The 24,708-nt window shown below is 47.8% G+C and overlaps 1 protein-coding gene across 2 annotated transcripts in view; it reads left to right on the top strand.

Annotated features, from left to right (window-relative positions):
- Positions 1 to 308: 308 nt before the first annotated feature.
- The window catches only part of MMP17 (matrix metallopeptidase 17), a 49,437-nt gene continuing 25,037 nt past the window's right edge, over positions 309 to 24,708 (top strand). Inside the window, exon 1 of one of the 2 annotated variants that reach the window (XM_063173280.1) lies at positions 309 to 468. In XM_063173280.1, coding sequence (XP_063029350.1) covers positions 340 to 468 — 129 coding nt within the window. In that variant the 5' untranslated portion in view covers positions 309 to 339. The remainder of the gene's footprint in view (positions 469 to 24,708) is intronic. The other variant, XM_063173281.1, reaches the window with a different exon arrangement.

Consider the following 24,708-nt stretch of genomic DNA (forward strand, 5'->3'; position numbering starts at 1 on the left):
GGCAGTTGCAGCTGCTGAGCCGCGCTCAGCTCCGTGCCAGCGGCCGCAGCAACTTTGCCGCTCCGAAGGCTGCGGAAGCGGGGCGATGTAACGGCGCACCCGGCAGCGCGGAGCGGAGTCCCCCCAGCCTCTCTTCCCGGTGGGGCGGAGCGGAGCCCCCCTCCTCCATCCTCGGCGGAGCAGCGCGGAACAGAGTGGAGCTCCCCGCCTCTCTTCCTCCTTCCCTGCCTCCTTCCCTCCCCGGCGGCAGCCGCAGCCCGGGGCGGGAGCGCGGATGCGGCGCGGAGCCCGGCGGAGCCCATCGCGGGGCCGGGGCCGGGCGCCGCCAAGAGCGGGGGGATGCTGAGCCCCGCCGCCCGGCACCGCGCCCGCCTCCGGGAGATGCTCCTCGTGCTCGCTCTGTGGCTGGCGTGGCAAGAAGCGCCCGCGGCGCCGACCCCCGCGGCGGAGGACATCACCCGGGGAGTTGTGAGTTACCCGCGGCCCCCCGCTCCTCTCCGCTCCCTCCGCCCCCGCCACCCGACTCGTCGGGTACTCCCCCACCTTCGGGCATCGCGGGCCCACGCGGCGCTGGGCGAGCTTCGGTGGCTGGAAATGCTCCCTGGCGCGCCCCGCTGCCCAGTACCCCCTCTGCGCCACTGCCCTCCGTCTCCTGCTCCCGTTGATCGGGCCCTTTTACACCCGGTGTCCCCTCCAGCATTATCTACGTGGTGCCGCTCGTTGCAGCTGGTCCCCCACCCGCGCAGGCGGAAGGGTCTGTTTCCACCCCCCCGCACCCAGCGCCCCCCACCCCCATACCCACTGCACCGAGCCCTCTGGAAGCCAGTCCCCCTCCCTAGCACCCAGTGCATGGCGCTTCTCCTGCCGCCTCCTCACCCAGCCTGGTGACCCAACTTTCCCCCAGCCGAGCATCGTGGCGCGATGGCCTCACCGGCCTTCACACACGGATGGTGATTTCTCAGGCGCTGGGAAAGGGCTGGTCTGTCTCGAGGGCTCCCTGCCCGCCGTGGAGCCACACAAACTCCAGCAGCAAGCAGGGTAAAACGGCACGTTTTGAGTCAGAGCGATCCCCTAGGACTGAGACATGCCTCGGGGATGTGTTAAGGGGCTGCTTGGTGCCGGCAGCAGGTGGAGGACTGGCTGCACAGCGCGAGCATCTTTGTGGTTCTGCTTCTCCCCTCACAGGTGCCTGCTTAGTCCGCAAGGATATAACAGGTTTCAGCAGGCATGGAGAGCTTAGGTCACGTCTCTGCAGGTCTATACAGCTTCACCTCTCTGAGAGTGAAGAAATTAAGGGTATTCTCCTGAAGGAGGAGAAGTTTCTTGCAGCTTATACCAGTTGTAGCTCAGAGACGCCCCGCGACTATATCAAACCTGCGTTTCAGAAAGCCCTCTGTGGCTGGGAGTGGGCGGGCAGTGCTGGGGTTGGACCCGCCAGTTTGGAGAAATTCCCTGAAATTTAGTACATTTCCAAATGCTGCGAGTGCACTGCTGTGAAGGCGGGAGGGAGGAAGGGTTTGCGGCGCGGTAGGGTTATCTAATGAGCAGGGCTCGCTTAGAGCAGTGCGCCAGGACGCTGCCTCCGCCGCCCAGGCTCCGGCTCCAAGCGTGTGCGTTGGCTCACAGGCTCCGGCTCAGACACCTGCCAGGGAAGACAAAGCCTATCGTTCCCCATCTGTTCCTAAGAGAATAGAAAATGTGGTGAATATAAAGTGTACCTGCATCATTATGGTGCATTCACTTTCCTCTGTAACCAGATGTTAAAGGTGGAATTAATATTTCATGCGAACAGCACACAGATTGATGTATTCTGCCCCAGTCAATTTAACTCAAACTTTGTCTTTGACCTGCTTTTACCCTCGCTACCGAATAAGCTGCACTCAGCTTTTACAGGGTAAATGTTAATACTCGAGGGGCTTATTAGTTACTGATGACAATTTTCAGGCATTAATGTAAAATTTTTAGCCCTGGAGTAGATTTGAGCGCTCTATGCAAACCCTGCTGAAGAGCTGGGGCTGCCTGGCAAAGCAGAAGGTGGTGGGGATGGTGGTACTTGAGCAGAAATTAACTTCGGGAGAAGGAGGTTACATTAGACCGAGATTTGTTTAGGCTGGGAATCTGATATTTAGGATGTATGATTGATGTCAGGGTGCTGTCTCCCTCCTGTTGATGTCCTTACTGGGGCAAAGAATCTCTCCAGCTTGAGACAGCATTGGTGAGGGGGTTGAGTGTAAATCAAAGGAGTTGAATGTAAATCAGGTTTAAGCTTATGCCCTCTACTGAGCAGTAAGGAGCACAGAAGCCAGATATTTTCAGAGGCTTAGTTAGAAAATTACCACTCTCAGGGAAGTGAGAGCCTCAAGAATGATTTGACATTCACTTTATGAAGCAACTACGAAATTAAAGATCTATGGGGCTTTTCAATCAAATATTTGAAATCTAGGAAACATGACACCATGCCAATAGAAAGCTCTGCTAACCTTAGAAAATTATACCCGGCAGTTCTCTGCAGTAAACAGAGCACAATGTCAACAGAGCTTTTCTAGCCCAAATGCTCACCCCTTGTAACCTAGAGGTTTTCAGTGCTGAGCTGGACTGTGCCTCTGATCTCTGTCTTCTGCTCCGCTCCTGCTTGGAGTTTGTTTTAAATGAAACAATGGTGGCGGGCCAAATTAAAGTTCAGCAGAATGAAAGAGGGCTAAAATTCAAAGGCAATTCTTGTCAGCATGCTGCCCAAAGCAATATAACATGGAATGATTCTCCAGATTTCATTACTGGTGGAATATTCTGCACAGTTTATAAATCTAACTTGATTATTAATGTTTTTATTTTTCTCCATTAGCTGCCCTGACAAAGAGAACATAAAATAGCTAATGGAACAGAGCTTGACTTGAGTGATTCCACTGAATTTTAGTACACTGCTTTTGAGATTTATGACTTTGCATTTTTACTGCTGTCTTTACAGTAAACCCCCAACCCCTCCCCACCACAAGATTCACAAATTGCATCTTTTTATGGCTGTTGAGTTCAGACGTCTCAGGAGTGCAAGCAGCAAAAACTTCCTATACACTAGGAGTAACTTAGTAATGAGAGCTCTCATTTCACTGGGCTTTGTACCAGGTCTGGCAGGAGGTGTGCCTTCAAGCTGCGCTTTTCAGAATAGCTGGCATGTGGAACCTGAACACTGAAGGTGCTGAGATTGGAGATTGGCTGGTTTGTAAGGAAGCCGGCTGTTCCTGCAGGCAGCTCCTGCCCACTGGGCTGCATTGCTGCTGTTGTGGGGACATGGCTTTGCAAGGCAAAACCTGTGGTTTGGCTAGCTTGTCCCCAAGGGAGATGTTTTGCCTTAGGGAGTTGCTTTGCCTGGCATAGAGGTTGCCAGAGAGGAGTTGACAGGGTGGTGGTGGTGGCTTCACTGAGATCATCCTGTGTGGGCACGGGCTCTGGTATCAGTGGCTGAAGGATGCAGGAGTGCCAGGAAAGTTTTAGTTTGGTTACTAGAGCGTGGGTGAAAACAAAGAAGACTGTGAGCTGCTTTTTCTTGACTTTGTGGCCAGGGGTGAGAGGGAAGGTCTATGCATGCCCCTGAGGCGTTTCTCCAGCTGGGGATTGCTGGGCATTCCTGGGGGCTTTCGTATGCACAGCCTCCTGCTCACAAAGCCCTGTCTGTGTTGTTCCCAGAGAAGCTGCTTCCAGGGTTTGGAGGCATTTGCATTCGTCGTTGGAGACCACGACCCGCGGTCCCTCTCTGCCGTTATCCCAAGTGGCTCTTTGTTTAGGGCAGGGCCCTCCTTTTATGGCCGCTTCTCATTTGAATGACAAGGATGCATTTGTGGGCAGAACTGTGGTGGCACGGAGCCCTTCGAGGCTGTGCCCCCCTTCCCCCGCCCCCTTCCTCCCGCTGGCTGTGGTGGGCCAGGGGAGAGACAGAGGTTCCTCTGTGTCCCCATGTCAGGGAGCAGCGGGACAGGAGGAACAGCAGTTTCCTATGAGTGTGTGCCCTGCATCTCCCAAGTGCCAAATTTCAGAATAGAAGCCAGCCCAAGACTCATCCTTGCTGTTTCTGGGGTGCTTTCCCAGCCCTGAGTAGGGTAGGACCATCCTGCTGCCCACATGCCGCATCCTGGTCCAGCTGCTCTCGTGCTCCCGTCTGCCCAGAGTTAGCCAAGATCTCCCCTAAACTCCTGCATTTAAGTACCCAGTGGGGCATGTCCCTGTGACATGGCTTAGCTCCTGGTTCAAGGCTTGGGTAATCAGCCTCTCAAAGTAAAATCCTTGTACAAATGTAGGCTGTTCCCTGTATCAGGAGAAAGTACTGTACTTCTTCTGTTTCTGCTAATGGGGAAATTAAAAATTGATAATTTCAGTTGGAGCTTCATTCAGCCTTCTAAAATGGCGAGTCTTTAAGGACAGAATACTTAATAGAGTCCCTAAACAGCCTTGGAGAGAGGAGCTTTGCTTGGTCCCTCTGCCATTAAAGCACTTCACGCCTTCCCATATGGAGCAGCGCCCATCCCAGGTCCATGAATTCCCTTCAAGAAAGCTAAGCTACCGTATTAAAAAAAAAAAAAAAGTTTGTTACATTTTAAAGTACCTCTTGAAGCCAAAATACAATGCAAACTAAATTGACAAAAGACTGTCTGAAAGCTTTCGAACAGCCGGGCTGCTGTGAAAGCATTTAATCTGGTATTAAAGCCCTTGTTGGTGTGAGCTGCTCTTTCCCTTTCAGATTTGAGACCTCCATGTACAGTAATGCAATTTCCTCCTGGGCTTGGCTGCTATTGTGGTCCCAGCCGTGGGAACTAGCCAGGGTAGTCAGGCTAAATTACCCACTTTAATGAAATTCGGGAAGTGTTCAGAGCCAGTGGATGAAACCCTGCTGTCACCAGGGACTTCCCTACAGTTGGTGCTGGGGATGGAGCAGTGAGCTCTTGCACTGGCCTCACTCTTCACCCTTGGTGCTGTGTTGGGGGTAGAAATTCCTGGCTAGCAGGCACCCCCTTCCCTGGGGACAGCATGTAGTGTGGCTGTACCTCCATCTTCTCCTTTTGCCCCTAAAATCTCCTGTGGCGAAGGGAGATCGCTGCCTGTGTGACTCAGCCTGGATATTTAGTTATTCTTCCTCATTAAATTAAACATGCAAAGAGGCAACACCAAATGCAATGCGTCCTCATCCCTGACCAGCATTGGCCAGGGCTCTCCTGTTTTGGTGTTGTGTGTGACTCACCAGTGGGACCAGTGTGTGTTGGCTCTGTGGAGGACAAGGGGTGACATGGGTGATGGATCCATGAGACTGGAGGACAGGGCGGTCTGTGACACTCTGTTTGTCCTGGCAGGTTCATAACTGCCAGTGATGGCTCACTGTGACTCATCATCAGGGCTGTGCCCTAATTTCTCATTATTTACTCATTGTCAAAAGTGCTGCAGGAATGGGGCTCTGTGGCTCTGCGAAAGGTCATGCTGTGGTTGAGGGAACCTTTATTTCTGGAATTTCTAGACCCTGTGGGAGCAGCTGTATACCCTGTGTGGGTCTTGTGTCCTGGCTGGCCCTGTGGAGGTGACAACTTGGAGGGAAAAGCCATCACATCTTGGCTGATGATGAACACAGGCCACCACATTGTCACTTTTCAAAGGGTCTTGCTCAGACTAGAGCACCACTTAAAAGCCTAGGATTTGCTTTCAAAATAACCAGTGATCTGACAGCAGCAGTTCTCAAAATTCTTTCTTTTATCAAAATCACTTTAAATGGGTATATTTGGGAGTTTTGGAATCTCCTGCTGTTGCACACGTGCCAGCTGCATCTTCTTTGTCCCAGATTTTTATGAGGATTGTCTCTGTTTTCTGGGTCAGAGAATTAAGAGATTTGATGTTATATTAAAAAAACACGCACCAAACCACATATGCAAAGTTAAATCCAATGCAAAACAAAGCAGACAAAGGGGCGAAGGGAAGGAGCTGCTGGAGGACCAGACAATTTTAGATCAGAATGAGAAACTGCATTTGACAAGAGGTTTGTTCCGAGGGAAGACCTGACATGGATAATTGCCGACATTCACCGAGGAGCGTGGTCTTCAGATGGAATTCTGGCTTTTTAATTAGCCATGATGATTTAATAGAAAGGAACCCAATTAAATCTGAGGAACTTCCTGCATCAGAAGACACCATGTGCACAGAAAATTGTTCTTCCAAGAAATCTAGAGATGATCTATGGCTCCTGGTGACAACAGTCCAAATACAGTGACTTGGGAAGTGGCAGTATATTCAGGATTTTTTTTCATATTGTTTTTACAAGAGGGAGTTTCTGCCTGTTTCTGACAGTCAGTGGTCAGGCAGAGTTCTTCACACCAGCTCACATTCTATTTCATCCTGACAATATTGATCTTTTGAGTGAACAAAAGCAATTTTACCTGTGTCATGGGGCCCTTGCTCCAAGGTGATGGACATGTTTAGATTATTTTGACATATAACAAACCTCAGCTGGCATCTCTGTGGTTCAACTCCCAGCTGCCGAAGATCATCCAACAGTGTCGGTGCTGCTGTTACATCCTGGGTTTGCTCTGGTGCATCTGTTGCAGCAGGATAATCAGTGATGATGCACAAAAAGTATTTTTCTCCTTTGATAGGCTCTCTGCATTAAGCTGACTTTTACTTTTCTTGTTTGTTCTCAATCTTGATGCTGCTTGGCAAATTCCCCATTGCTCTGTACCGAGCCATGCTTTCTCTACCTTTGCATCCTTCACATCAGAGATGCATTTTTGTTCAAAAGTGAGAGGATATTGGATTCACAAATGGGAAATTCCTCACAGACACGCCTGTGAAATGGCAACATGTTTTATATGAAGGCACAGTTAAAGAGAGATAGGTAGTTTGGGACTCTTGCCACATTTTATTTTATGCTGCAGCAATGTATCCTCCAGGTCTGATCAATGAGACTCCAAAATGAGGAGTCTTGCCAGGCCTCAGCTGGCTCTCAAGTGTACAGCAATCCAGTCCTTCCTCTCGGGCAGGATGCATGTCACATTTCATGACAGAATGACAGGCCTGTCACACAATCTGTTGCTGTTTTGGCATTTCTGATACACCTTGTGCTTTGGTACACACTCAGTGTCCAGAAAGATCAAGATAATCTAGAGGAAATCAACTGTCATGCCACAGAGTCCTGTATGGGCAGTGAAGAGGCCATCACTGATTTGAGCAGTCTTCTACGGGCTCACCTGGGTTAAAAACTCATCCAAGAAGATTCTGAAATTTTCTTTCTCTGCTGAAAGTCCACAGCATCAAGTGCCTGATCTGCCAGGTTCTGTGGCATGAGATATGGTTCCTGACCAAGTGATTTCATCACTCCCTGAAAGGTGACCTGAGCTCTGAGCTCCAGGTCTCCAAGCCAAAAGCTTCCTTTGTGAAGGGTATCCACTCCAGACTGGGGTTGAGGGGCTTTTGTGTGTTTCTCATTCAGATCTTTATGACTGGGGGAGGGAACAGGTGATTACTTTCGCTGGTTTATCTCTTGCCAGCAAAGTCTTTCCATGCATCAGGGTTTGCCAGGAGCCCAGCATACCCTTCAGACAAAGCTCTTTCCCCAGAGGAACAGCTCCCGAGGGTTCATGCTCCCTGCCTGGTCTGTGCACGGGAATGTGGAGGTTGGAGAAAAGAGGTGCCAGTGGGAGCCCCTCGGCAGCCCCCGAGGAACGCCTGTTCGCTTCCCTGCGGCCCCTTGGTATCGGCAGAGCTATTCAAGAAACACGCGTTTTTGAGGAAAAGGAGTTTATTTCTGAAATAGCAAACGTCGTGATGAGTCACGGCACCAGAGTCGAGATCTCCTGGGAGATGTGCATCAGCCGCTTTCGTTCTGCAGACGGAACCCTGGGCGACACCCCGGCCCCGGCTCCCGCCGCCACGGGGACCGGAGCGGGCGGCGCCGCTCGGAGCGGACCTGGGAGCGTCTCGTCAGTGTCGTGTCGGTGCCCTCTTGTGGAAATTAGGAAAATAGCCGAGAAAATATGCTGGTGCTGGGCTGGGAGCGGGGGTTGGAAGCCCATCCGTGGGAGCAGGGAGAAGTGCTGGGTGGTTGGTCCCCTGGAGCTGCAGCCCGAGAGCCTTTGTCACTGATGTCAGTGGTATTGACACTGTGAGAGATGCTATTAACTGAGCCTGGGGATAGGGGCTCCCAGGTCTCAAATCCTGCATCTTGTGTACGCCTTTGGTGGCAGAATTCCTGTACGGTGACAGCTGTCTGTGCTTTAAATGGGTGAAGTTCCCCAAATGCCTCTGCACCTCCTTGCTGTTGTTTTGCAGTAATTCCCATGTCCCTCATAGCAAACACCTTTATTAACAGCAGTACAAACTTTCTTCTTGAGCCTGCCAACTGCAGCAGCTCTGCTGTTTTCTTGAGAAAACATCACGCTGCTTTGGTCATCTTCGGAAAACGTCAGTGGCTGAATGTGCCCAGGAGACCACAGGGCCGACGTGCTGGCTCTTGCCTTCACAGACCCCAGCCCCAAGTCATACGCAGCAGCTCTGGCTGCAAAGGGTGGTTATGAATAGTGGCTCTGGAGCAAACCTGCAGGTGCCAAGCGGCTTCTGACTCTGCCACCCACCTTGCTCCCAAGCCTCTTTGTAAGAGCTGGCAAAAATAGTACTGTGCTGGGTAGGAAACACCAGCCCAGCACCGTCAGTGATTTCCATCCTCTGTTCTGGTTTTTCAGCCCTGTGGGGCACTGGTGAGCCACGTGCTGGTCTCCCACTGCTGCTGCAGAACAGCCCTGGCGATAGATCTGGCTCTGCTGCCCCAGAGCCCCAGTCCCACAGCTCCCCTGACTTCAAGTTCTCCTTATCTTCTCCGTGTTTCTCTTCTATTTAATTTATTAATATCCTTAAAAATCTGCCTCTTTTAAATGTCTAAAAAATTTGAACCGTTAAAGCCATCTTGTCTCTTGCATTTTCCAAACTTGGCAGCTCCTCTCCCTTCCATGTTTTCCTGGAAAGCAGAGTCTATAAAAGCCCATCTGTGTTGTGTAGGTCAGCAGTACCAGCCCAGGAACGGGCTTTACATCATCAGAAGTGAAAGCAAGCCAGAGTTCTGGGAACTTTGTGTGGAATTCATGCAGAGTCCTTGCGGAGACTTGCTGTCCCTCCTGCATTGTGCCTGTCTGTGTGATCACAGATACTCGATTTGCTTGTGTGTTTAGAGGAATCAGTTCTTTGGGCAAGGACATGTGCTGTTGTTTTGTAGCTCTGCGATCATCTCTCAGCCTGTAGGTTATCTAGACCAATACTGTGTCTGAACCCTGACAGTTCTGAATTAATTTCCTTTTGTGGAGGAACAATAATATATTTCTGATGTTGTGTTGAGGGAATTCAGTGTTGAGAGCCAGACTTGTTCAGAGCCAGGCTTGAATGGGGCCAAGGAGCTGAGCTCACCTTCTCATAGAGGCTCTGATCTTATTCAGAGCCAAGAGATACAACTGCAAAAATTTAATTAACATTGCAAACCCCTTCAAAACAGAGTTTCTGGCAAAATTGCCTGTTCTGCTCTGCAGCAGGTAGGATGCTTGAACGGCTTCCATAGGGATCTGTTACAGACATAATACAAATGTTTCTTTGTTTCTTTACCTGGATGGTTGCAAGAATAGCAACCAGAGAAAATCATTATGGCATACTCTCCTTCCCCAGGGTAGTCTAGAACCCTAAAGAGCAAACTAATTGGCAGCCAGGTCCCCAGCACATCACCTTGGGATGCTCCAAAGAACTGGAAGTTGCTGGATAGCAGCTGGGAGTGGGGTGACATGTTGGCTTGGACAAGCTGGGGAAGGGTGCAGGGTCTCACTGCCATCTCTGGGTGATGAAGCTGGGCTGGTGGGGAGCCCTGAGTATGGACTGGTGCAGAGGAGGACATCTCAGTTTGCAAATTTGCCACAGATTGTTTATAGAAAAAAAAAAAAAGTGACTGCTGCAGCTATGACTGAGCCTTGAGAAATTTTAATAATAAAGACAGTGGCAGCTGGAGTAAAATATGTCCCAGCTGGTTCCCCTATGAGGATGAGGGCAGGGGGAATTGCTCTGTTGAGAAAATCCCAATACCTGAATTTTTCAAGGGCCTCAGGTCTCCATCCACATTGTTCTGGAGAAGGAACTCATTCCTGGGGCACTCCATTGTGGGAGCAACAGCACTTTCTGCTGTCACTGTATTATCAGAGTCCAGACAGGACATGCTCAGACCATCCTAAAAGGAGGTGACCAGAACTGACCCATCTTTGGCGACTGTGCAGAAACAGCTGCTGAGCTGAGGAGCCACTGCTGGTTCTCAGCTTGCCTTTTTTTCATGTGGCATAAGGGCCTATCGGCCAGTAGAAAGGGTGATTCTGCTCCTAATTAAGAAGTCTAAGGGAAATTAGTTGTTTCCATAATGTCAGAACAGCAGAGGGAAGCTGGTGGACTCCAGTCTCCCCAGGCCTGACTTGCTGGTAATGCAGCAGGGCAGGCAGTAACCTCAGCATGAGCAGCAACTGAGGCAACAGCAAACAAATCCTTTAAGGACTCTCCTGACATAAATAAACATGGAAAATAAATTATGTCCCCGGTACTCTGCCCTTAACTGATGGGAAACAAGGCGCATTAACTAAGTAGTTCAATAACCTGGAAGAGCTTCAGGAGAAACCAGCTTGCCAGCCCTAGGAGAAGGGGGAGTGCTGCCTGCAAGTGTGCAAAGGAAGTTAGGATGTGTGGTAGAGCATGAAGCTGTACAGTGCGAAAATACTTGCAAATTGAATGATGAGTGATGATGGTTTTCCTGTGAGAAAGAGCAGAAAGGAGAGGTGGTGTCTGTTGCTGATGGTGGATGTGAAAGGGTGAGGGCAAGAGTGCCAAGTTTGTATCCTGAACTTTGGAGCTCTGACCTGGGGAAGTCACCTGTGCTTTTACTTTGTCATATGAGTATTGATCATTTTGTGTAGGGGAATATGCCGTGAATTATGATATAAAGTCTCCTGGGAGAGTTGGTGGTGTAAATGCCACCAGTAAGCGCGTGGGCAGAGGGGCTGCAGGGGAATGCTCCTGCCATTCATGGGCAGCTGTCCTGGCTCTTTGTGACACAGAAAACCTTGAACTTCAGCCCCAGCCCACCCTGCTCTTTCCTGCTTCCCACTACTCCAGCTATCTCCTGCTTCATCGTTTAATTAGACAGGACTGGGCATTACCCGGTATCCAGAGCTCCCTGAAAGCTTCTCTCTTACGGCAATCTCTGAATGCATCAGAGCAGTTAGTGTTTCTTTTATTCACTGTTGCATTTCTCTGGCTTCTCTAGAAAATTCCTTTTGATCATTAAGTGACCTGGCTACTAGGGCCCAGGTGGCTGCTGCTTTTCTTTCAGCTTTAGGAAATTACCTTCTTAATTTCCCTGGTAATATGCCAGCCTTGCGATGGAGTAGGGGGAGGAGGGTGCCCAGCATGGCATGCACAGACATGCTGTGGCTAAGAGGCTCTTGGAGGGCTTCCCTGCCCCTGTCCTCTTGTCTTCAGGGACAGCTCTGAGCAGAGGGGAGGACCAAAAACGGCCACAGTTTGTGGAGCGAGGGCTGGAGGACACTTCTCACTCATGCAGGGTCTCCTGGTGATCCCACTGAAGGAGGCGATGCAGCAGTGGCCTGATGCTGCTGCTGCACACCTCTAGTTCACCTCCACCATGGCTGCCCTTCCTGGGTGTACCACCTCATCCTCACGATTAAGAAATAATGCAGAAGATTATCTTATCTTGAATGCATCTTGATTTAGTCATGCTAAATTTAAAGCTCATCTTTGTGGGGTGGCCCAATGCACGAGTTCATTTTTTGTCTCAACATCCCTTGGTGACACCTAGGTTTGGATTAGCCTCCTTCATTTCTCACTGTACCCTTTTTGACAGATTCAGATATCTGTGCCATTTTTGTGCCTGACTGCTCCAAAAAGACCCTTGAGAAACCATTGTGTTGGAAATGTTGTTGTTGTTATTGGTGGGTTTTTTTTTTTTTTTTTTTCTCCTCGCTGTTCCTTGATATGGTTGGGCATTTTCCAAATCATTCCCATGTGGTGGAGAGCTCAGGGGGCTGTATTTCACATTTCATAATCTGTGTGACTTGATTAATTTGGCCGTATAGTCAAACCTCATGAAATTAGTCCGTTTTGCTGAGATTTATAATAGATTATATCCATCTCCTATCATCAGTTTTGCAAATAACCACTTGTTGGCTTCTTAAAGTGCTACAGATAGAGAACAGGGTGTGTGCTGCCAAGGAGAAATTTTATTTAAACAAGATAATATGTCTTCTGTGTGAGTTCAAATGAGGAAATGGATGATTGTGAAGCTCTTTAAAGCATGGTTATGTCAAGAGCAAGAAGATCACTTTTGTTTTTCATTTGTATGCAAGGTGAAGAAAGGACAAGACTTTTTTATTCTCCTCCTCTTCCAATCTTCCACCATAGAAGTTGGTGATAATTGCTGCAAAATGACCCAACTGGGTCAAGGTGTAATTTTGAATCTTGAGTATCTTTCACTCTGTGAGCAATCTGAATGATTTGACTTTAACACCTTGGCAACCCATCACTGGAACAAATAGAAATCTGGTGAGCAGATGCTAGTGCACAGCAGCATTGATCCAGGCTGTGGAAAAGGCCAGCTGCTGCCTTCCCTCACACCCAAGGGCCTTTTCCATTGATTCACCTCTGTTTTGGGTAACTGCCTTTTGCGCATCAGACTGAGAAGTGCTCTACAAGCTGCTCCTTTTCTTCCCCCAGTTCTTTCTGGGAGATTTTCTTAGGTTTGAAGAAAAAAAGGGTGAGTTTTGAGTTGCAGGGTGAAGATGAACTTTGAGCAGCAGGGTGAGGGTCCTTAGACTGCAGTGGTAAGTAGGAGTGGGACAGGCTCAGCAGCCTGGTGACCCTGCTTCTGGCACCAGCCACAGCCCTGGGGGTGAGACGGTATGCTGTGTAGTGGCTTGAGATTTCCTTTTATATGCAAGTAGTCCCTAGAGTCCCTGCTCACAACTACGGCTCTGCCAACCACCTCCTCAGGACAGAAGAAATGTCTGTTTAATTACTGCAGCTTTGATTTTGACAGCACAGATTTCCCTTGCTGCCTTCTAACCTTCACGGTTTCCTGCCAGCAAAGACAAAGTCCTTTTGCAGAGGCTGTTTGTTCCTGTTTCTCCCACACCAGATAAAAGCAGGGAGAGGAGCAGAGGACAATGCCTGCCACAGCCATGGGACCTTTTGTCTGAAAGTCCTGGGGATTCCAAAACCAGGAATTTACCCTGCAGTGACACCTCCTAGTTGTGTATAAATGGGGCTGGAAAGATGGGGGGCTGTGATTTGGGATATCCTTGGCAAAACCAGCCAGCCCTTTGTCTTTTGGGGGCAGGAAGTTTTCAGCAGGTAAGGGCAGAGCCTGCCCACAGCACCTAGAGCAGGATCCTGTCTGCAGGATGTAGAATTGGGTCATCATGGAGCAGGCTGGCACAGGCAGTGCCAGGGTGATCCAGAGCATTCCCCCTTGCCGACATTAGCAAATGCCCTGGGTTTGTCTGTGGGAGGGATTTGAAGGAAACTCATCATCCAGGTGGTCATTCAGATGAAGTTTTGCCTGCAGCTCATTTGACACCACTAGCAGCAAATGTTTTGTCACCACATTGCAGTACCACTTTAGACTGTTTTCTGCGCTCTTTTTAATGCCAGCTGTGGTTTCGTTAGCATTCCTGGCAAAACCCAATGGTACTTTGGAATGTGTCCTAATTTCCCATCTTATTTTAGAGCAGAAGGCTTGCCCATGCTCCTTGCACCACACACATGGAAAAGCAACAAATCCAGAGTGATCCCACAGCAGGTGGATGCACTTACCTCCCACCCACAGCAGGTGGATGCACTTACCTCCCATTTGCAGTGCTACAGAGCTGTCTCCGCAGCTCCTTTTACATCTGCCCCTTATCTGAGCCCAAGATAGAGCACTGGGGTCTAGGAGAAGGGTTTGTGAAAGCAGGGGCTCAGGGAAGCTCTCCACATCTCTCCCCTTCACTGATAAATGCAAAAATTATCAGTTCAAGGGAGTCCTGCCTCAGTGATGGAGAAGCAAAAAGGTTCTTTGTGATGGTAATTGGGCTGATCCAATTTGGTTGCTTGATTCAGCAATTAGTAAAATATGCACTGTCTTTGATAACAGCTAATTTAGACACATGCATAAAACTTAAGCACCTGCTTATTCCCATTGGCCTCACTGGGCTTTAGACAAAAATGCTCACTGTAGCAGGACCAAGAGAGAGAAAAAGAACCCAAGAAAACCCCGCGCAGACTTCCATCTCCAGGTATGTCTTGTTTTAACTGATACATTTTTAATACGGCTTCACTGGGAGGCATAAATGCAATGAGAAAGTAAAATGTACAAGCCCAGCTGTGTGGATACCTGTGGTGAAAATCTGACTTCTACTGGGGTAGAGACTGTATGGATGAAATTTGTTTTAATTTTATTCTATTGGAAGGAAAAACAAGGAGGCAGATACATTAAAAATTAAGGTGTTGTGCTTCATATCTTGTGTAATTAACAAAGCTGACAAACATAATTAGAAAAATTTGTCTGTTAAGCAAACACTGATTGTGGGTGAGGATGACTAGCAGTGTTTCCTCCAAGAACAGCTGGAGGTGAGGGTCTCGCTTCAGCTCTCCTAGGCTTATTTTGCAGGGATGCTGGTACTAAGCAGCTGCTCTCAGTGCTCGAGAACTTCTTTTGTTGGCGTTGTTTGATGTGCTGTAACAATTGCTCCATCCTAAATATGGTGTTGTGGTGCCAAAGGGCTTTGATAGGGGCATGTTCCTGCCCAGCCCAATCTTTGTAGCTGGTTATGGGTCTACAGGGCAGAGAGGAGTCTGCAGATGGAGGTTTCTTTCCTTTCTCTCTGTGAAGCTCACAAGCTGGTGTTACAAACTCAGTAGTAGGCTCTCCTTGCCTTGGTGCATGCCAAAGACTTCTCTTTTATTTTGATGATCACCAAGAGATGTTTTTCTTGCACAAGCTCCTCAGCTGCAGCTTCTAAATGAGCCTGTATAGCTTGGAGGAGCTGTGTATTGCTACCCTCTGGGTGCAATACTGGTGGTATGACAATAAAGTGTCAGATACTCAGAGTTTTGAGTGGCCTCATTCCAGGACTTCTGCTTTTAGAAGAATTGATGCCTTGTTGTGCATTAAATTATTTATATTTTTTTCTGTTGGTGACTGGATTTGAGAATAAAAATGTATATGTGAGAAAAGGTTTTCAATAATGAAATAAGGTAACAAAAAGATAAAACCATTATATGCATAATTAAAATTATACCTAACTATATCTTCTTTATGTAGCTGCTTCAGCAACTCAGCTAACTTATTAGGCTGAGTAATCAGCCCCCGAATCTTCCCCCTCTCTGAGTTTGGTTCCTGCTGTTGCTAAGGTTGTGGCAGAGCTGCCCTGAGCAGGGCCCTGGCTGGTCCCCTGGGGACAGTGGTCCCATCCCATCCTGCCCCTTTTCCCCAGTTTCTGGGCTTGGAGAGTGGGACATCATATGGCAAGGCAGAAAGAGTCTTCAGTTTGGTCAAGAAGCTGTTTTTGTCATTTCACTTTGCTAGTGTGTTCCTGTTTCAGGTGTCAAGACGCTCACAGCCTTCTGAGGGTGCACTGAGCAGTTCAGACAGCCCCTTATGAGAAGCAGTAAATCTTTTCTCCTTGTCTATTTCTTGGCATGATGTAAAGCTCAGACACTGAACTGCAGGAGGCTAGACTGCGAGTAATTTTCTTAGGATAGGGTGCTCTCCCTGCAGGTGTGGGTAGTTGATGGGCAGTGGCTGTTGGAAGAGGCTGGAACAAAAACCTCCCTAAACACTGCCCTGCAGCAGCCTGTACCTGTAATAGAAAAAGCAATTTCCTGCTCCTGTGGGGCAGGTTTCCTGTGAGTGGTGAGGGAGGGATCATGGCCCCACAGGTGTAAAGAGCCTTGGGGAGCATCTGGCCACACTGGAACTGCTGTCCCTCCTAACAAACCAGGGGGACAGGGAGGGGCAGTGCCTGAGAATGCTGCTTTGATTTGCCCTGGGTGCCTTGGAGACTCATGGCCAGAAAAGCCATAAAATGAGCTTGAAAAACAGCATAGTCAGCCAGCTTTTTAATTAAAAAAATGTGGTTTAACCACTTCTCTAGCTGGTCCCAGCTGGAGCCAGCACTGTGGTAAGTGTGCAAATACAAGGAAATATAATTTCCTGCAAGCTTTCTATTTTCCCTCGAAGCCCAAAGTCCTGCCGGTGCCAAACCCCATGCAGGGCTGTGCATCCAGCTTCCAGTACTTCAAGATACATGAAAGACTTGTGAACCTTCGTGTTCACAGAGAATAATTTCCCTTACAAGATGTGTGTCTGAGGGAGCCTTGCTGTAAAGTCCACCCCTACGTAACATTAAAATGCACTTGCTCACTGGGGCTCTCAGGAGGGCTCCTGTCCCTGGATGCTCCTCGTTTACGCACTGCCTCATTCCCTGCAGGTTCACCTGCCCAAGTAGTGAGGAATTTTTGGCTTTACCTCTGCTATCCTCAGGTCCCTGGTGTTGTGATGGCTGACGCGTGCCCGGATCCTGCCTGCGTTGGCCAGGAGCGTGCTCAGTCCTGTTTGCTGGGGCTGTGTGCAGGGAGCGAGTGGATGCTCCAGCAGCAAAAGGAGGCTGAAGCCACAGACGTAAATTATTTTTCTTGCTGTTCAGATCACATATGTCTTGAATTTACCTTGCCTAAAGTTGTTTGAACTTTTCTTGTCGGAAGACTTTGCTTGTTTTCCCCTAGTAGTTTCAGTTTGCTATAGTGGAGGATTTATTGTTGGAAATGCTTTTCTTGAGATGCTCAAGTTGGCAGGGGTCATCTCTAGTGTTCTGGGCACAGGTTGAGAGGATGAGTGTGGTGTGTACAAAGGCAAAGGAGCAAGAAGCCACATGCCTATGTGACAGTATGTGATCCTCAGGGGGAATTGTTGTGGTTTTGTGGGCAGCATCACCCTGGAGCGCTTGGCTAGCCAAGTGGGATGTGAATGCTGTGCATGGGCTGTTGCTGGTGGGGGAATAACTGCACCAGTTCAGCTGCAGCTGAGTAGCTTGTGCAAGAAAAACATCCTGGATGGCACAGCACACCATGGGAAGACCCCGGGCTCTTGCAATATGCCTGCCCCTGCCTGCTGAAGGTCTGGGGTGCTGGAGGACAGCAGGAGGTGGTGGGCTTACACAGCCTTGGTAGGATCCATGGGGATGAGGCTTATCCCAGAACCAGTTCCTTCTTGGACCTGTCTTGGCTTTAGTAATCCCTGGAATGCAGGTCACTGCTGCAGTTTTCTATTCAGCCAGATCTGTATTGGGGTCTCTTTGTTCTTGGCTGACACTTGCCTTCTCTTACCCACATTTCTGAACGAGGTCATTGGTGGTCAAGGTAAAACCCTATGCTGTGCAGTCAGCAGAACCTGGTGCTTTGCCTTGGTGCCTCCAAGGACATGCACATTCTGCTGTCCTCAACCTTTCTGGCAGATTTTGCTGGTCTCTCTGTTGTAGTATCACCATTCCAAGTCCTTGAGCCCCAGGGTGCAGCAGCTATGGCCACACACGGGTCCTCACTGCTGTGTCTTTCTCAGTTTTGGAATAGGTATGTCAGCAAATTGTGGGCAGTTTGTGTAGTCCAGCTGGAAGTTCCTGTAGACTGCAGTGGCAGGGTGATGCTGATTGCATTTCTGAACAAAGTAGTAGGAGATGAGATTGTTCTTGTGGTATTTAGGAAAGGAGACAGCCGGTCTGGGCAGCTGGCTCCCATATAGTTAATAATGGTACTTGATAGATATAGCCAAAGAGAGCATTGGCCCACTCAACATGCCAGGGCATGTCTCTGCTCCTGATGAAGGGCTGTCCTGGTGTCGCAAGGAGAAGGAGTCTGCTTGTGACATGATAGCCACTTTGACATGTTCAATCAAATATGTTGACAAACCTTGTGTCATGAAGCTGTAGAAGTAAAAATATATGGTCCTTTAAAGAAAGAAAAAGGGCAAAACAGACCTGACGTGGTTAAGCGTATCAAATTTACCAGATGGATTTTTGCTCTGCTGTGCAGGATGCTCTCTTCCAGGAGTTTCTCTGCATTTCATATTCTGTTTATGTAGGAATGTGAGTTGTCTCCATTTAATAAGTTTGATTAGTATCAAAAGTTAGGCTAAAATTGTTCTTGCTGGAATGGATCTTGGGAAGGGACCAGAAGTTGAATTTTTGCATAAATCTTCCAAGCACAGAGTAATGACTGGCCATAACTACAGCCTCATCTGCCTCATCCTGCCATCACCACCAACACATATAGCCCTTACAGAGGGGAAATGTACTTTTAGCAAGGATTCAGCAAGATAAAAACATTCATCTTCCTTTACTGTTTATGCTGTAGGGGTTATGATGCAAAAGTCAAACCAAGCCAGGGAAAGGTTTGGGAGGCCAGCAGTGCTGGGGCAGTCAGATGGGATCCTTTTACCTGGCTCACAAAACACAGACTTCCATGACTGGAGGGATTCCCAGGTCTTTGGTGAGGAGAGGGGCTGGGACCTGTGTCCTTGGCTCTAGCTCTCTTGTGGAAGTGGCTGTTGCTGTTTGCCGAGCTATGGTGGTCTGGTACATACACGACTGGTGCTACATAGTTCAGCATGACTTTTAATACCTAATGAAATAACACTGTTTACAGATGGGCAGATTTATTATTCCTTAAATTAGCATTTGGGGTGAGGTAAGTACCAGTAAAAGCAAGGTCTGTACTTCAGTTCATATGCCAAAGTCAGGCACTGTATAATTTTAATCCTTCTGGGTAAAAGTGTAATGTTAGGATTTGTTTGGTCTCTGCTCTGTTCTGGTTGTTGTCTGCATACAACCTGAGTTTTGGTCCTGGGTTATGGATCAACACCAGTTCTCACTGAAAGCAGAATTATCTGATAGCCAGATGCTAGGAAAATACTCTGGACTGGTCTATTAATTTCAGTTGGTTTGTTTTAATAATTAAAGATTCTTTTTTTTTTTTTTTGGTCACATTTTGAAAATTGTCCAACACATTGTAGTGATGCAGGGCTCCTTTTTCTATCTGTGGGTAATTTCTTCCAGCTCATGCAGCCTGTGGGGTGTTCCTGAAGTACTTTCTGCAGAGTTCCTGGTACTTTCACTTGAGAATTTTGATATTATTGCTTCCTCTGTTTAAATAGCTTGGTTTGTGAAGCCAGAAGGATCCTTTTTGTTCTGGTCACCAGTTGCCCACAGCATCAGTAATTGTTTGAGACACTTGTACAGCTAATAGAAAGAACCTTTCAGCAAGAAAAGCTCGTTGTAATACCACTGCTTTAAAGAGACTGGGGAAAGCAACAAAGCCGACCAGAAAGTAAATGTGTTGTTCCTGTAGTCACATAGTCCTGGGGACAGGAGACATAAGTAGAGCTTAATTCACTCCCAAATGGATGTTCTATTTCACACCCCAGCACAGCTCCTGATTTATGGTTTTCTTAACATCACAATATTTTCATTGCTAAGTCCTGATTTAAAAGCCTGATGTAAATACAGGGTCAGTACTTGCTGTTACCAGTCCTTGGACCAGTCCTAACACCAAGTGTGGTGATAACAGCATTTGAATTCCCGGTTTGCAGAGGACTGGAGAATTTCTACAACCTCCTGAAAGGCAGCCATTCTGCAAGCAAATTTAAACTGTGTCCTGAAGTTACCTTGGGCTAGGCTACCAAGCTTAGCTGGCTGAAGAAAAGTGTGATGCTATGAGGGCAAGAAAGGAAGGCAGGAAGGCACTGATATACGAACTAATGGCAGGAATAAAAATGTGTGGCTGAGCTGATTTGTTGAGGTAAAATGTGGTTGGCTGCTGTAAATGGGGAGTAAGCTAAGTCATTCTGGAGGTGCAACTCTAAAGGCTGGGATGGAGACTGAGAGCTCCGAACAAGGACATGAACAGGCCAATGCAAACTCTGGTGTTCCTGGTCATACTGCAGGGAGATAGGTCTGGAGTCTCCCCTGGAGAAGACACTGTCCTAACAAAGGATCTGGTAAATGGAGTTAGCAAGGATTTGTTTTGATGTATAGCAGTCTGTTCAGTTTGCTGCCAGATACGCTTTGTTTAATGACTGAAACTGAAGGAGTAGGAGCTCATCTCTGTGAGACTGGGAGAGAGTATAGATTAACTCCATTGTGCTCTCTGTGTGACACTCACTTTCCCTACATACCATGAGCCATGTGCTGTTCAGGTCTGGCGAGATGGCCAGGCTCATTAAGCAAAATCAGAACCTCTCATGTCATCCCTTAAGAGAACCTCCATGTGTATTCTCATTTTGGTAAAGCGCAATTTGTACTTCTTTAAAAAGAATGCATCATTCTCTTGTTCATCTTGGTCTCAATCCAACAGGAAGATAGGAGTGTTCAGAACTTCTCTGCACAGTCTTTTTGGGTAATGTCAACAGCCCTGTGTCAGATACTTGGAAGGCTTTGAAATTTTAAGTAAAAATCCAAACATCAGTGTGCTGACAGAGCCTCCCCACTGTGTGCAGGGCAGGTGTCCCCACTCCAGTGATGGAGAGGATTCAGGGAGCCTCCTGATTCTGGGATTCCCTTGGACATGGGCCCCAGCAGCTGCTCTCCCTGGTGTATGGATGAGACAGGGTGGAGAAGCATGGGGAGAGGAAGGTCAAGGCACGTTCTGTTCTCTCAGCCTCTCTTCAGCAGATGTTTCCTGAGGAGCACTGTCCAGCTGGCTGTGCTCACAGCAGCTCCCAGGCAGCTTTGGGCTCTGATGGCCCTTGCACAAAATTCTCCAGGAAACCTTGGTTAGTCCTGTCCTGTGCCCAGAAAACCCCAAATTTACAAAGTTTTGGCTTTCCCTTTTTGTAATACAGAGAGGATGTGATTTCATGGATGAGGCAATCACTCGCTGTGATTTATTGTGTGGTGTCAGGCAGGGAAGCCTCTTCCCTGGCTGCTTGTGGATTGCAGCTGGGCACATGCGGAGAGGAATTCTGGGCTTACACAATGCTGTCAGAACTGGATCTGGTAATATGTAATATAGCCCTGTCACAGCAGATCTGAGGTTAGTCATACCTGCTCAGAGCACAACAGTGGGTGATGCTGGTAAAGAAGGGGAGTTGCCAGGGAAAAAGATTTCCCAGATCTGGGCACATGCTGGCTGCTGGTCTCCAGCACAGAAGCGGCTGGGCTTAGCATCCAGAACTGCCTGTCCTGGGGTTTGTGTGAGCAGTGAACATCACAGATCATCATCTGCAGTTGCTTCAAGAGTGGTGACTAACAAGTCTTGTAGATTCCTGTGCTCCATCTCTTAACACTGGAATTGAGTTTTCCTCTACTCTGCTTAGCCACTGGATTTGTCAATCAAGACCATACTCATGGTTCATCCTGTGTAAATGGAGGTGGAGCAAGCCTGTGAATTAATCCAACAGCTACCACATTGAAGGATGCAAAGCCTGGGTGCCAGCCACACACATAGTCTAAAGTGGGTTTGAAAGTACATCCAAACTGATGCCAGTATTTATGAGCCATATGTTGCAATGGTAGTTATTTATTGTGCTTCTCAATAGAATAGAGCACAGGGGTTGTTTAGCTCCCCTCCAGTGATGTTACTGGCCTCTGTGCCCACCAGAGGACTAGAACTCCTTGTGGTTTTACTTTCCACTACATTTTCCTTTGTAGTGAGCAGTGCTGAGGGTACTCGGGGAAAGCTGAGGTCCCAAGGTTGCTGTTCAGCACTGGATCTGACCATAGGCATCTGTCACCAAGACATGGCATTGCCAGGTGAGAGCCTCCTGTGCCTGCCACCAGCAGCCTCCAACCACACCTGCTCAATGTAGCAGGGCTACTTTCATAGCCAGCCATTTTCATAGCCAGGCTATTTTCATAAACCAGCCATGAATTATGTGATTTATTATACAGAGCTATTTCTGTGGCAAGATAAAAGGATGCGAATTTGGTCACTTACCTAACTTCCCATCACAGTTCAAGAGACCATTATACACCAGGCATTTCTTCTTTTCCCTTCTGGATAACTCAGTGTTGACATGTTGACCACAGCAGGCAGCATGGTGCAAAACTAGGACTGATGTAGAAACAGAAAACTATTACTGTTGGAACCTCTTTTTGATGTTCATGTGGGATTTCAGTTACACACAGTTTTTGATTTTTTGATTTTTTTGGGTTTTTTTGCATTGTTTATTGACTTCAAGTGGAAATTTTTAGGATGTGCTGGAAAGCATCCAGTGATTGAAGGACTTCCTAAAGCCCTAGTGTATTAAATCTCCACCAAGAAAAATACACATTTATGTTGAAAATGCAGAATAAACTGTATCTTGTTTATATGTTCTGTCACTCTTTGGTACTCTGAAAAGAAATCTAAGCCATCTGTACTAAATACTGTGTTGTGCTGCACTGCTCTGTCCCCCTTCTATGTGTTGGAATTGGTTCTTTGATCTTCAGTTCAAAAGGTTTGATAGGGCTGTTTCTGTGGTCTGCAGAGAATTTCCTTCTGCTTCTGCAACTGCTCCTGATTAAGTCTGTGTTTCTGGGAAGGCTCTGGGTATCCATCCAACCAAAGAGATGCTTGCACCTTGTATAACAGCTCTTGCATGGTGGATGAGGCTTGTCTCCAAGTCACCGCAGCCCTCTTCTGTCCCCACCTTTCCAGGCGAAGGGCATCCTCCCCCCAACACCCAGGAGAGTGGTAACATGAGCAGAACTGTTCTAATGAGCATGAAGTTACATTCTAGACATCCGACAGGACCCACAGGCAGCCACGTTAGCATCCAGTTGCTGGCTGTTCCACTAATGGAACATTTAAAGCAAGGGTTAGGGAGAGGAAGTTATTAGCAGCAGCATTAACTTCCACCCTGGATTCTGTACGCAGCAGTTGCTCAAATTAAAGAGAGCTGTTTGGATTCAAGCAACTCCTCTGATGGCAGCTAATGAAACTAGTCCCGCAGTTCAGCAGTGGCATCAGCCAAAATCCTGGTTGTAATCCAAACTGCAGTTTTTTTTCTCCTAATGAATTAATCAGCTGATTGTGTGCGTGCGATTAGAGAGGTGTGTGGCAACCTTTGGAAGGGAAGTGCTGGCTCTGTGGGGCCCGGAGGCCGTTCCATTGCAGGAACATGCTCCTTTGAGTATTGCAGGACCATATGTGTTCCTCTAATTAACGGGTGTTGTTCCTGGGGTCTTTTGATCTCAGGAAAATGGCTGTAAAAATTGTAATACTGTAAACCTTCGATAAATTGGAATAAAACCTCAAACAGCTCAAAGCAATTTCCTTTAATCTAGCTTGTGGTGTTGGGAATTTTTAAAAATTATTATTATTTAAAAGCTTCCACCCTATTTAATGGTAGCTGCAGAGATAAAGCAAAGTGTAATTTGAAAATTAGTTCCAGATGTTTGAGTTGTATCTTTGTTTTACTAATCTGGGTCATTAATTTTGTTGACTAGTATGTTTGGATTTTCTTCCCTTGCATGTGTGAAGCATGGTTGCGGGGTACAACGGGACTTCTGGCAGGAAAAATCCTCTTGTCTCTGGGCAACTCCACCAAAACAAGGCCTGTTTCTCTGTGGTTATCCAGCATGGAAGGCAGGAGATGAGCAGTGGAGAAGAGTGGTGGGGTGGTTTGTGCTCTTGCTGCAGCACAGGGCATGGGGCACGGTCGGTAGGGAGCAGGGGGGGTGCCCCTGCCAGAAAGCCAAGGGCCAGGTTCAGGTCAGGGTAAGGATTTCACCTCCCAGCCATAACAACATCCTTTTTAAATTAATAAAACCAACTTGTCACTTGATTAATGAAAAAAGGTGCAGTTTGGTAAGGCTTTTCAAAGACTATTAATAAAAGAGATCTTTTCAATGGAAGACAACTTGCTTCTGCTCAAGCCTTAGACTGCCCCAAAGATTTGGAAATTGTGACATACTGGGGTCTTCTCAGTGCATGTTGCACATCCAGATGGTCCCTGGGGGTGTGTTAGTCACTGGCTGCAAAGAGGTGCCTGGAGAAATGTTGGTGGCCATGACACAGACCAGGGAGAAGAGCCCGTGGGTATTGCCACCAGCACCTTCAGGCAGAGCACTGAGGGCGCTGCTTGTACCCCTGCCAGCAGTGTTCTCAATTTAACCACAGTTACCCCAGTTTCTTCATTCAGCTTTAATGGGATGTGTAGGGAGACAGTCTGGGATAGTGGTGCAAAGCTCAGGGTGCGGTTCATGAATCTGCCAAGGAGTGAGGGCTAAAGCTCTGCTCTTCTCTGGGCTTGGCAACAGGCTGGGTACACTGAGGATAACAATCTCCATCCCTGATCAAAGGAAATGTTACGACCTCTACGGGATTAAGGCTGTTTTTTTCCAAAAGAAAAAAATGTCCTGATTGTTTGGGGCTAAGCTTTAGATAGATGGTCATTTTAATACTACAAGAGCAGGCAGAATTGTGGAGGCAGCTTGAGTATAATTTTCCTGCTTATCCTGATTTCTGTTTTGCTGTTTATCCTGTTTATCCTCTCCTTGTTATCCTGAACTGGTTTGTCTTCTTGTAAATGCCAAACTACCACCCTTAAAAAGAAATCATCAGGAAGAAAACTTGCTGACCGAGTCTTTCCTGCCTGTGGCAGATCATCTTATATAATATTAATATTTGTAAAAGCAGACT

Source organism: Melospiza melodia, chromosome 20 (assembly GCF_035770615.1).
Source record: "Melospiza melodia melodia isolate bMelMel2 chromosome 20, bMelMel2.pri, whole genome shotgun sequence".
NCBI classification, from domain to species: Eukaryota; Metazoa; Chordata; class Aves; order Passeriformes; family Passerellidae; genus Melospiza; species Melospiza melodia.